The 13933-nt window shown below is 33.4% G+C and overlaps 1 protein-coding gene across 3 annotated transcripts in view; it reads right to left on the bottom strand.

Annotated features, from left to right (window-relative positions):
• Positions 1-13933, bottom strand: part of LOC108755438 (arf-GAP with SH3 domain, ANK repeat and PH domain-containing protein 1) — a 55392-nt gene that overhangs the window by 22009 nt on the left and 19450 nt on the right. For all 3 annotated transcript variants that reach the window (XM_018498435.1, XM_018498437.1, XM_018498436.1), the window contains exon 2: positions 4376-4448. In XM_018498435.1, the coding sequence (XP_018353937.1) occupies positions 4376-4448 (73 nt within the window). The remainder of the gene's footprint in view (positions 1-4375; positions 4449-13933) is intronic.

Below are 13933 nucleotides of genomic sequence, written 5' to 3'. Positions count from 1 at the left end.
GTGTATACATACATATATATATATATATATATACAAGGCAGATAAGATGACAATTAGCGTAGAGCAGATTTCCTGCGATTACAAGCTAATGAAGCATAACAATGAAGAAGAGAATCTTCATGACGTGGGCGATGAAGAGGTTGCGGTAATAAAGAAAGGGTTATACTGAGCACAAAGATAAACGAGCAAAATTAGTAAAGTAAGAGACAAATTGTCTTGAAGAGATAAACTTGAAGAGATAACGAAATTTTATTTTAATAAATTATTTAATGCAGCTATTTAATATTTCAAATTAAATTAGTTATTAGATTTTATTAGAAGCTTCTTGTAAAGTAAAATTGAGTATTATTCTTCAAACTTTTCTATTAAATGGAAAACAAGTTATACATTTTAAGGCTTCTCAATAATGACATTTGAGGAAATTTACGATAAGTCCTGGCAAATAAACTTTACATTTTATATCTTTTGCTTTTTATCTTTCCTGGAAAATCATTACTTCGTTACGGAAGGCTTCACAGAAACGTCAGCAAACTAAGAGTTATAAAGGATTAAATACTTGAATTAAAATAATTCGTATTCGTAATTAAGGATATCATACATATAATAATATTACATCATATTATATGTAGATGCTAATAAATAAATCTTAAATAGCAAGCAATCAAATCAAATAAACAGACATATTTATTATCTAGAATATTTTACTGAAATATATTACATGAGCTTGTCGCCACGGTTCATTTAGAGAATATGACAGAGATAAAAGCTTCCTCATCAAAAGCCAGGTTTATAATCCTAGGCTCCCACGAGGCGTCTTTCCATTACACGATATAATTACAGGTCGTCCGCGACTCCCGACAATTACAACAGTATCCTACCACGTGGTTGCAAGGTCTTCAACGGCGTTTTGCGACCTGAGGAAGCAATTTCACGCGACTACCTGCTCATTGCGTCACGAAAGATCCGTAACTCAAAGTCCAATTCAGAAAGAACAACATCTCCGGAATGTTTGCTCAGGCTTGCCTCGCGCTGAGATAATATTTGCAAACGGGCGGTCTCAAATGAACACTTTGCTGTAATCCGGGTATGGACAAGTTTCTACGAGATGATCCGCAGAAATATAACGTAAATTCGCAGTAAGACTTTTTAAAGCGATTTTGAAGAGAGGTATTCACGCTCGAGAATTCGCTGGAGAACAGAAACTAGATATAACGGAAGACGGTTTGCCGTGGAAAGCGAAGGAGCGGCCTGAACACGCAACTTTCGCGGAATAATGCGAGCGTTATCGATCCGGAGGTGGAAAGGAAACGCCGCTTTAATCTCTCATTAGTCTTGCGGCTAATGCGAAAACGTAGCACGCACTGCCGTTTCATTCCTATTTTAGAAACACCCAAGTCAGCAATATCTCGCCATTTTCTGTCAATGCAAATTATATTTTCATACTTAATTAACACTAATTTTCGATATGCAAAAAATTAAATATGACTTTGTTTGTAAATTGCGTACACAAATTACGTTTATAAATTACTATTGAGATTGAAATATGAGTACATTTATGATTAACTTTAATTCATAATTACAAGTGGGATGGCAGACAGTGCTGGTCTATCATGCCAGAAGTCGCGGGTTTAATTCTGGTAGGAACCAAAATATTTACGCTCCTTTCAGAAAAGGCCAGCAACCTTCCGAGAATAGAAATAGTCCTTGACCATAGAAACACCTTTCGAAAAATCCGCCGTTCGGAACCGGCATTAAAAAACTGTAAATCCCTGCTTGTGGCAATTGAAGAATCAACAACAAGAGAGAGGTATAACATAGGCCAAAGGTTTAATGTAAAAGGAATAAAAAGAAGAATTCATAATTACATGTGGGAAGGACGCGCTCATAGAAAAGATTTCTGCATCCACTGCTATTAATTCTTTGGTCTATCATAAAGTAAGATCGGTATAGAGACAATCGTATTTATTGTTGAAAGAGGAATATATAACGTAACAACGTAAGAATATATAAACTTAAATTTGTATGTGTTACTCCTATCTCAAGGCAATAAGTCAATCTTATATATTTAATTCGAGGGGGAAGAGTAAGAAATATTGATCTAATTTTAATATTATTTTATTTTTATCCCGTATAAGGTTGCGATAAGATCAAGTACGTCAACAATATTTTGTCTTGTTATTAGAAATCCTTTCTGAGGAAAAGCGATTTTGTTAAAATACCTAAAAATTTAGCTAGATACAGGCTAGAAAATAATTTTTTTTTTGGATTATCAAAATAATTATGTACGCTCAAGTTAGAACGTTAAAACTTTTTGCAGTATTGCTAATTATGCTTGAATTTCTTACATAATTATTTTGATGTTCCAATAAAATTATTTACAAGTGTGTATCTCTCTAAATTTTTAGAAACTTCAGCAAAAACGTTGTATCCATATATAACTCGGGCGATGTAATTATTACATCAGTTACGATTAGATATATTATTTAAAACGTGTGTGCAATGTGCGTGCAGCTTATTGCTATTCTTGTACTGAGGATGACGCAGAGATTATACAACCTACGGTATAACCCTTTCGTAGCTACAAAATTTATAAATAAGTACATGTATTGAACAGACGCGTAAAAAACTAATGAGCAAAAAACGAATGCGTACACGATAAATGATAACATATTAAATTCGATAAAGTCACGTAACTTCGACACCGACCATTCCGCGCACGCGAGTTTATAAAACGGTTTGACGCGCTCCAGCATTTATTTGCTCCAACAAGCAGAAATATGTTACAAGTTCGCACGATAGAAACAACGCAATTTTTAACACCTATACATGATGAAAATGTCGATGTTGCAAACTTGTTTGTAAGTTTTATCAGGAAATATAAATATTCTAAAGTACTGTGACGATATTTTGTATGTCCGGCATATATCGTGCACGTGAATAAATCAAGCAGTATAATAACTGCGTTCTTATGTTTCTTCGCGAGCGTTATACGATATATCGACGTTGACAACGACACGTTATTGATCGCCCGCTTGTTCATAGACTGCGGGCGCGAACAATATAACAACGGTCGTAAAGATGCCGATCGCAGACTCCACGCGAGACATTCGGTATATGAGTCCTCAAGCAGACTCTCGCAGGATGGCCTGGTCGAGGAAACAAAAGGGGCGCCGAAGAAATCGATCTGTCTGCTCGATGGAGAAGTGGCGGAGAGCCGGCGGCGAGCCGGCCCCGACCCGTAAAAGTCAGCGGGCACAGCTCAGGGTTTCTCAGTCCGAGTCTATAGACCTTTAGGATGTTGAACTCGACGCGTCTTGGCCATTCAAGCGCAATAAAAATCCAGACCGACGCCCGTAAGATTAGAGCACGTAGCATTACGTTCCCTGTAGGATGGCCCGGAAAAACGTATGCGGCAAGTAAACGCCCAGTTTGTCTTGAGACGTGTGCACTCCCATAGTCCCATATTTCATAAACCCAATGTTCTCTGTCGCTCTGTCCTTCTTTCTTTTTTTTTTCCCATTGAGTTATTGTTTAACTTTCATAAATTAGAATGCAAGTTCAATTTAATCAAATGTTAAGATTTAAAAAAAAAATTAAGAAATATAAGAAAATTAGATAGTTCTCTAATGTATTGGAAATGTATGATTGTATTTTTATTATAATAAAAAAGACACGAGAAGATTCTTTCATTCAGGTTTATGTTGAAATTGTGTTTCTCTCGATTAGATTAATTCAATATTTTTATTATTAGTGTATTATATGTATATATAAAAAAAGATGGACAAAATTACATATCAACTATTCATTTTTATGGCAGGTTGTAGTAGCTGTTGCTGATACGTTTAACATAACATTCGATCCGTTTCGATCGCCATTATCAATATTAATAACGCTGTTTTATACATATGAATCTACTCAAGATGATAAAATAAATGGTCACACTCTATATATATGATAGAGTTTTTTTACAACCTCAAGTTTATATACATACATCCGAATCATCGAAGAATAATGCAAAGAATTTTTATAGGATATTTAAACGGAGCGCCGGAGACACTTTTTCTACAATTTCTATAAAATAAATAGAATAAGAAAAGAATGATAAAATCTTTATTAAATAAAAAAAAATCAAATCAAATTAAAATTAAAGAATTTGTCCTTAAAATTTAACAATAAAACTCGAATGTATTATACATATATGTCACATGAGATATAATTTTACTTATTTTATTTTTATTTGTTTACCAACGACAGTTCGTTTTATGTCCTGTGATGAAAGTCAATTTCGTCTTTTAAGAGATAACTGACTGTTATTCTCGCAATCGTAAAATCAAGGCGCAAGTATAATGAAAATTTACAATGATACTCGACTCACCGTTTCCGGAATTGTGGATAGCCTTGATAGCCTTCTTCAGCTTCGTGAGACCATCCCTATCGAAGTCCAAGGTCTGAAAGAAGAAAATAACAATGATAATATAATGAAATACGCACAAGCTAGTAAAATGATAATTTCTTGAGCCACGTCTACGAAATTTTGTGTCAGATTGTTAATACGATCGGTCTTGCATTTTAATAAGCATTTACGTATCGTGCGAGTAACATAAATGTAAAATATATTAAATAATCTTTCTTCCGGTAACAAAGGACACACTTTAAGATTTTATTATTTTAATTTGTGTAAATATTTTGGTAAACATTAAAAATAACGATAGAATTGAAAAAATGACGTTTCCATAATTTCATTTTTTCATTTGTTTACACAAAAATTGTGGTCGCATTCTAGGAGCGCGTTTTCAACGTTATCAGCAAATTCTATGCTTATTTCGCGTCTAATGAACGTTAAAGATAGAATGACGCATTAGCACTGAAAGTGCGTTTCTGAAACGCAACCTGTATCTTTTACTGATAACGTTTTAAAGAATTGTAACAAAATTAAAAAATATTTCACCTGAAAAATTTCTAATAACTCGGTAATAAAAATATCAAGAATTTACCTCGTAACGGAATTAATTCCAGAAATTTCAATATTAATGAAATTTTAATAGAGATATTTAAATCACAAGGCACATTAAACTTTAATAACTTTAATATCTTTTTCGTAAAATTTCAAATATATCAGTAGTGCCATTTTTCAAAAACATCTTTCAAAAATGAGTTCTTTTGCAAGATTTCAGAGAAAATTATATAAATAGGCTATTGAAATATTTAAATTTCACGCAAAATACATCCCGAATTTCTGCGGAAGTTATAAATCCGGATGTGTCTTTCACCCAAATTCGTTACGGATTCGTGAATCCGGATGTCCGGTTAGCTTTAAGCTTCCCATGTGCTTTAAGCCGCTTTTATCAGCTTTGCTAATAGAGGAGGGAATAAAGATATGAGTAAAACATTACGCTCGTAAGATGATTACCAGCTATAATTTTATTGTACGTTCAGAGCTAAAATGCGATCCTAAAGCGATTTGCCCGAAAGTGTCGCCGTTCGTTTATTTATTTCATTTGACAACGAGAAGACGATATGCTGACGATATATATTTAGCCTTTTATCTGAGCTGTGATGTTTGAATCACACCTGCCTCGCATTCACGTATGATACATCACTCGTCATTGTTGCATCTTTGTAGGTCAAATCGGCATGCTCACCGTCGCGTCGCATTTTATTTCAGTGCGTATGGAAAAAAATAGAAGCAGGGTGAGGCGTGAAGTATAGATGTTAAAAATAAAATACTTGACACAACAATCAAATAATCTCTTCTACACATACGTTCATCTTATTTATTTTCACAGTGTGAATAAAGACACATTGGCAGACGTGTATGGGTATATCCTGCGGTAGGGGAGGATTTGGAAGTTTCAACCCCCTTCATAAAATTTTAATTATAAAGAAATACGATTTTATATTTGATTCAATTTTTTATTTTTTTACTTCTACAATTTTACTTTTTATCTTTGATATTGCTGGCTGCATTCGGGAAGATGCTACTAACGCTATTTGTGTCATTCTATCTTCATCGTCCATCAGACATGAGACAAGAGTAGTATTATACAAATGGCGCTGATAGCGCGCTCCTTGAATGCATCCTATGTTAAAACGTTTTGAAAAAAAAAATAGTCGCATAATTTTGTAAATTATATTATATTAAATTATTGTAATTATATTAAATTATTTTGTTTCCCTTATTCATCATTCTTTTATTCTTTTTATTTACACATCGATTAACTAACAATAAGTACAAAATACCGAAGAGAAGATATACATTTTAAAAGAAAGAAAACATCTCGAACTTATATATCGACCATCTCTATAGCGCGCGAAACAAATCGCACGCGAACGGAAAGCAAAAGAACAAAAAAGGGGACAATATGAAATCTATAAGAGAAAAAGATGAAAGAAAATAAGCAAAAAGAAGAAAAAAGATCGAGCCACGCAATGATCGAGGGCGTCTGGACGCGCCGGGAATTCGCGCCGCGTACAAATAATAAAAACGACGGGGATGTTGTACTGAAATAGCATCGTTCGACGACGACAAATACCGATAAGAGTTTAATGTAAGCGAGCGAGTGTAAGGAACACGCGCGTGATTAACGTACGATACGATGCGACGCGACGAACAAATTTAATGTGCAGCATATAATGAACAGATGCAGAGGTTCGCGGACCGCACAAAATTATTAACGCATTCATTTGCCGACGCAATTATATCTGAATGTCCAGTACTACGAACAGTTCATATCTCATGGGAATTCCTCCGTGCTCTTTCATTCTTGATCGCACCTCTCAAATACGGAGTTATTAAAATAATATAAGAAATATGTAGAAGGTAATATTCCTATTTTCTAAGTAAGTACAACTAATTAAAAATGATATTTCTTGACTTACTTTAGGAAGAAAAGGTCCTATGTGTGAACACATATCCTAAATTACTTCATTTTCAAAATATAGAGTGTCAAAATCAAATATCTAAAATCAATTTATTTAAATTTATATGTAGATGTATTAGTCCAACATCTCGCTTATTTGACCGTAAGTAACACTTCTCTTATTTATACGTAAGTGACGTTTCTATCAAAATAATTTAATTTTAATCTCAGTTCAATAAACTCTTCATCTTTATCTAGTTCTAAGAATTAGAAAAAGATGAATGGTAAGTTGAATCAATTAATCTACATCGGTAGAAACAATGGACATTAGTGGAGTTATTCATATGACGATCTTGTTTCTAATTTATTATTGAAAAAAAAATTAAAATTTTCTCAAATCTGAAGAAAATACTTAGAGATATATTCAAATTTGGTGTACGTTATATATTTTTTTAATACCGATGAAATATGTTTACATTTATCAGGGGCATGTGTATAAAATATGGGTATTCATATTACGGATAATCATACTGTACGAAGTAGTTTAAGAATATATGTATGTTCATCTTCAGGATCTTTTTATCGTAAAATAAATCAAGAAATATCTCCTTCAATTTTTTGTGCTTATTTATGCCCGTATTCATAGTCAGGCCTTATATTTAAGACTTCCTTAAATTTCTCTTCAGATGCTCTATGAATTATATTTATTGGTTACTGAGCATCTAAAGATAAATTTAAGGAAGCCTTAAATATAACATCTGACTATGAATATTAGAAATCATCCTAATTTGAAAGAGTTTAGTTTCAAAGTTTGTAAAGAATATTATTGAGAATACATTATGAGTGAATTTTAAATAATTTGCGATATGCGTGATGTTATTTTTTAGGGAAAACTGGAATAAAAATTTTTCAACTTTAACACTCGCAAAAAGGCACGCGAGTAGTTTCTTTAATTGTCGAATCTGTTCGATTTTCTTTTTAATATTGCGTCATTCGTCTCGCACAATCTATTAACAAATCTCTTTAATTAGTAACTTTTCATATTTGACTAAACTTCATCGGGAAAGCGCGAACGTGCGCGTATCCAACGCAATTATTTTCGTCCACATGGCACGATCGGAAAGAAGAAAAGAAAAAAAATCCGAGCGAAGGAGAAATAGAATACGTTGCCGGTCGGCCTTGCCGGATGGAGCCCCTCGGCGGCATTCGGGTCGGGGCAACCGGCCGCGGTCGCGGCGATGCGTTTCGCCGTCCTTGAGGCTCTCAGAGAAGGCCGCGCACGAGCCCATAGAGCAAAACGACTCTCAGCTTCGTCGGGATCGGTATTTTCGCCTCCACCACGCCCGCGACCTCTCTTTTTTCCCTCTCGTTTCCCTTCCTACCCCTCCCCCCCTCCCCCCCACCGCCCGGAACCGGACGAGAGAACCGGGAAGATAATTGTGTGTGTGTACGTGCCTTTGGGATGTGGGCCTTATGTTTCGCTGCCTTACGTGCTGGCACGCAAGTATATATTGTCAAGGAATAGTTGTGAATTTAACAAGAGAGGTTCCCATACCGAGGAGACATTTTGTTTCTAAAACATTCTTATGAAAATTATAGGCTTGCGGAATAAACATTCTTTTTTTTATTATCAAAGAATAAGGTAAAGAAAATGGTTTTTTATAATTTCTTAATAACGTGATGAAATACGCAATATTAATAATAAATAAAAAATTATTATCGTTAAAGATAACAATGATAAATGAGAAATTTGATTAATCGAGAAGGCGTTTCAGAATTGTGATTCATAGTAGGGGGATGAGAGCTTCATATCTCTTCCTATCGGTCGTTTGAATACTATTTCACGAGCGTAATAAATGACTCACTGATCAAACTTTTTGATCGGAATCTCTTCATCATCGTGAGAATCATACGAAAACAACTATACTAAAAGTTTAAATCGAAATAATGGCATCGTAATATTATAATTATAATAACAATTAAATAACACATTTCATAAAAATATTTGCTGTCCCACAATAGTGACATGTCATTTTATAAAGCAAAAAGTAAAAGCGCAGGTAAATTTTTATTTTCTAAAACTAAAAATTATTGAAATCACACTGGAAAAAAAAAGTGTTTAATTTTAAGATATTAAAATATTTTATCCTTGACTTTATTTTTTTAAAAACTTAAAAGATGTTCGTCGAACACAAAACCTAATTGCACTGTAAAAAGAAATGTGTTTTATTTTTATCTTCATTTTTTAAACACTTAAAGACGTTTTAGTTTTAAACTTTTTTTCAATAGACAAAACATTATACGTGTTTAGATTTAAAACGCATAATATTTTAAATCTAAATACATAGTGTTTTGTCTATTGAAAAAGTTTAAAACTAAAATATCTTGAAGTATTTGAAAAATAAAAAAGGATAAAAATAAAGCACATTTCTTTTTACAGTGCAATTAGGTTTCGTGTTCAACAAACCAAGTGCCTTCTCATGTGAATCAAAGATAAGCAGTACAGGCACGCGTCTCGCGTCTCACCGGCCAATAATTAGCCACGATGGCACCCGCGTGCCTGCGTAACCTCGCATCCCCAGCTGTAATTACCTCTCTCGCTAATTAATGCACGCTATGAGCACGTACGCGTAAAGGTTACGCCGCTGGTAGAGAAGCCGGGCAGCATATGGTCAGTATACTGGATGTCTTAGAAATCGATCGCCTGTGTGGCATAGCCTTATATGTAGTTACAGCAAAAAAATATTCCGGAATGGTCTGACGTAACAATATAACTGTATTTCTTTCATTAAAAATTCCTCAAGTTAATTTCATGTTTTTATTACTACATTATATTCTGTATTCTGTTATTAATCTTTAAAATTAAATGTTCTTTGACAATTTTTTCCTTTCTCTCTATATTAGAATTCACTTAAGTGTTATTCTCTGAAATCTGCGATTAATTTTATTAATTCTTAAATTATGAAAAAGGTAGAATTATATAATTTAGATTATGTATAATATATTATATACTATAAAACTTGTTTAACACTTCTAGAATATCGCTATCGCTATCGCTATTCAGTGACATACATACAATATTGTTATCGATACGTAAATTTTACGTACAAGGAAAAAGGCCACTCTTAATTAAAATAACACAAATTTTTTCATATTTTTTCACTTTTAATGACAAAATATTTATAATCTCGACTTTTGAAACACAAATAACTCTCTTAATTATTACACAAATAACTTATTAACTTCAGAGGAAAGAAAGAATATATATATATATATATATATACTTTTTTTATACATATTTAAATAAAATAATAATAACACAAAATTTCGCAATAATTAAATTACTTATCACATTCTCTATTATAATATTGATCACTAAAGCGCCTAAACTAATTTATAACAGAGTTTTTAAAAGCTTATCTCCATTTATCATAGCTTTTAATATAATAGATTAGATCTCCTGATAATCACTGATCATAGATATAGCTTAGCGCTCAATGCTCATTTCTACGTAAAATTTATATATTGATAGCAGTCTGAGGATAAAATCGTATATAATACTTACAAGAGAATCTTTAGAAAAGAATCTTTTAAGCATAGGACAAAACATGAATAAAATTTGTGACAAGACATAAATGATATTTTGTATACTATTGCTAAATGGAGGAATCCTACATATGTTTATTAAATAAACATAAAATTTCGACTAATTAAACCACGACGTGAAATATTTTTCGATCGCAACTGATATTCGATACATTTTATGAAAAATATAAGATTCCACTTTATAACCCCCATTCTATAACTTTTATGACTGTAACTATATCGTTACATTGTCGTTGCGCAAGTTTTATATATACATATACATAATAAAAAAAAGCTGCTTGCAATAACAATATAACGGTATCGTTACAATTATTACAGAATAAGGGCTTATGTTTCTATCATGAAATTGAGTTAGCAACTATGAGTAAAACCGACTCATTCATCCTCTATGTATGTAACCGTTGTGGAGGGATTAAGGAGCAACTCCGAAACTATCCTTCGTTGCAACACAATATAAAACGTATTGTGCAGTCGAGGACGATATTGCAAGTTTCGCAAAGTTTCGACCGAGGAAACTTTCCCTCGAGTTACACCCATAATTCTCGCGTGTGCTTCTATCTGCTCGTGCGTCGAAGGTATGTATGCCAGCAACGTGTGCCGTACAATGTATCGTGAAAAGTATTTTTCTCGCGAATTACTTGAGAACACCTTGATGCCGGTACACCAGACGGCTTTTATTATACATTAGACGATAAATCGCGCATGATTCCGCTTTGTGTAAGCCTTACAAAGCGCAATTAATGATCCAGACTCTCGTCTCCATCGTGTCGCGTGCCTCACGTTCAATACGTATGCATATATAGTATTTTTCTTAGTAGGTGCTAAACCATTTTCCCGCTACTTCACGAGAAAAGTTTTTTTCATCGTGCAGACGCAATGCGGAAATATCATACGTAATGAAATTTACATTTTATTTCCTATCCAAGCCTGGAATTTATAGAAGGAGAACATGTGTCATCGACACACACAGTATAGTTAAAACTTTTATATATAACTTGATTTATCGGTCGAGATATAGATATACACGAGTTTTAACATAATAATACAGTGTAATAAGACAGCATTGCTAAAATAAAAAATAACGCAGTATTTTACAACGAGAAAGAAACCATCGCAATCGAAAATTCAAGTGATATTGCTGCAAAAAAAATTCTAAATTTTAATAAATTATTTATTTGAATAATACCAACTAAATATTTACTAAATATAAAGATATATTTATTTGGTATAAGAATCATTAATTTGATTTAATAATCATTTTTTTATTGAATAAATATTTATTTACCGTTATTACTAATTATTATTACTAAATGTTTAGTTGGCACTGTGTGTGTGTATGTGTGTGTGTGTGTGTTTAATATGTATTTATTAAAATTTAGTATATTTTTTCTCAGTGCGTATGATCGCATCGTCTGAGTGGAAATACGATCGAAATGCGCGTCTCGCGACAGTGCGGAAAGGATCATCATCATCATCATCATCATCGTCGACCGCGGGATTACGCGAGCGTTAAAAATTCTTAACGACGCCGCCTACGGCGACTCGCGTGTATTCCGACGCGTCGCAGAAATGACGCGGACGTCGGACGGTGACGGAGACTCATCGTGTTCTTCGTGTTGCTGCCGGGTAGATAAACCTGCGGTACGACGTACGACCTGAAAACGATTCCCGCGGCGGTTTTCTCGCTTGCAAACGTGCTCGCCGATCGCCGCCGGAATGCGACTTGCCTGGCAATAGCTCGCGCGAGAACGTCGCGTCCGCGAATTCCAGAGGCTCGAATGAGGCGGAGAAACGTACGCACACGCGTTTACGACGCATGCATGGACACATGCATCGACACCATTTTTCAACAATGGTACGATGTAAAGCAACTAGTTCCGTGCCAGCGGAAAAAAATGCATTGGATCGAATTTCGCGACTGGCTTTCGCATCGTGTTTCACTGAAGTAAAAGAACCAGTTCTATTAGAGCGATGTTTCGACTTTCTTAAAAAAAAAAAAAAAAAAAAAAAATCGATTTTTCAACCGGCAAGGATAATTCCAAATAAAATTTTTTGCAGGAAATATCCTATCTTAAAAGGGCTATTTTGAGTCTTTTGATCTTTTTGCAAAAAAAAAATTGTCTTTTTCAACAAAAAAGGACCCCTTATGTGAAGTCAGTAACTTTTAAGCCTTAACTTTTGAAAAAAATTAACTTTTTATAGCTCATTCGATTGTTCGTCATTTGCATATGTATGCACATGACTTATGCACATGTATTATGAATTTTTGTTTGCACAATTCTGATAAAAGTTATTTAAAAAACAATTTTGGGGAACTTAATTTTGCACTAGCTTCCCAACCACGAACAAATTAGATTTAACTAGTCTCAATCGATATAGTTTCCGTTTGCACATTCCGAAACAAGTTGATTTTTCGTTTGCACATCTTCAGTTAAAAAGTTATTAAAGTTTCGAGTATGATCAACTTAGATAGATAAGTTCAAATTGCAGTTACTATATCCAAAAGGTCTGTTTTTCTATGGCTGAACTAGTGTACACTTTTGGAACTTAAAGTAAGATAGATATATATTTAATATTTAGCGAAAGACAGAAAGAGAGTTCTAATGCAGTGTAAGAGTAAAGAACAGATCTTATATGATATAAATTAATAGATTTTTGTTATGAAACTAGTCAATTCTTCGTTTGTATTAATTTAAAAATTACTGTATTTACACCTTACCTACAAACATCTAATAAATCTTCAAAACAGTCTCCTACATTTCTTGTAACAATAAATAGATTTAAATATATATATATACGTATAGGTATATTTCTGGAGTCATCTTAGACACGTTTCGAATTTTTACAGTTTATTAGACGTAAGCGAACGTCGACTTTTCCAGCCACACGTTCAAAGAATTCGCTCGCGCTGTTTCGCGCGGAAAAAAAATTGCTGATGTCAAAGCGCGCGTTCACGTTTCCACTCCGTTGAAGGGTTAATCTGTTGAGGAAGCGTGCAGTCTTGGGGGAAAAATATGCCGCAGGGATAGTTGCGAGAGGTTATTGTATCGAAACCAAAACTCAACGCGTGTAAAGCCAAAGACAAAAGACATAACTCAAATGTGTAAAAAAATAGAATATATAATCGCGTTAGAAGAAACAGATTTTTTTTATATAGAGAGAGAGAGAGAGAGAGAGAGAGAGAGAGAGAGAGAGAGAAAGAGATAAAAATATTTTATGTAGACTAAAAAAGTTACAGAGAATATTATAAATAAGTTTTATATCAAATCAATGTTAAATTAATCAAAAAGTCTGATGTGGGAACTTAATTTTAGAAAAATATTAAAAAATTAAAAATTATAATTGTGTAATAATTATGCAAACATCATAAATTTTTGTAATTTTATTTCATGTAAAATTTTCCAAAACTATTTTCTAATGAATTTTTCTAAGATCATAAATTATTTTTTTTTTTTTTTAATCGTGAT

Source organism: Trachymyrmex septentrionalis, unplaced genomic scaffold, assembly GCF_001594115.1.
Source record: "Trachymyrmex septentrionalis isolate Tsep2-gDNA-1 unplaced genomic scaffold, Tsep1.0 scaffold87, whole genome shotgun sequence".
Classification (NCBI taxonomy): domain Eukaryota; kingdom Metazoa; phylum Arthropoda; class Insecta; order Hymenoptera; family Formicidae; genus Trachymyrmex; species Trachymyrmex septentrionalis.
The sequence above is the reverse complement of the archived record's forward strand: the minus strand, read 5'-3'. Positions and strand labels throughout refer to the sequence as shown.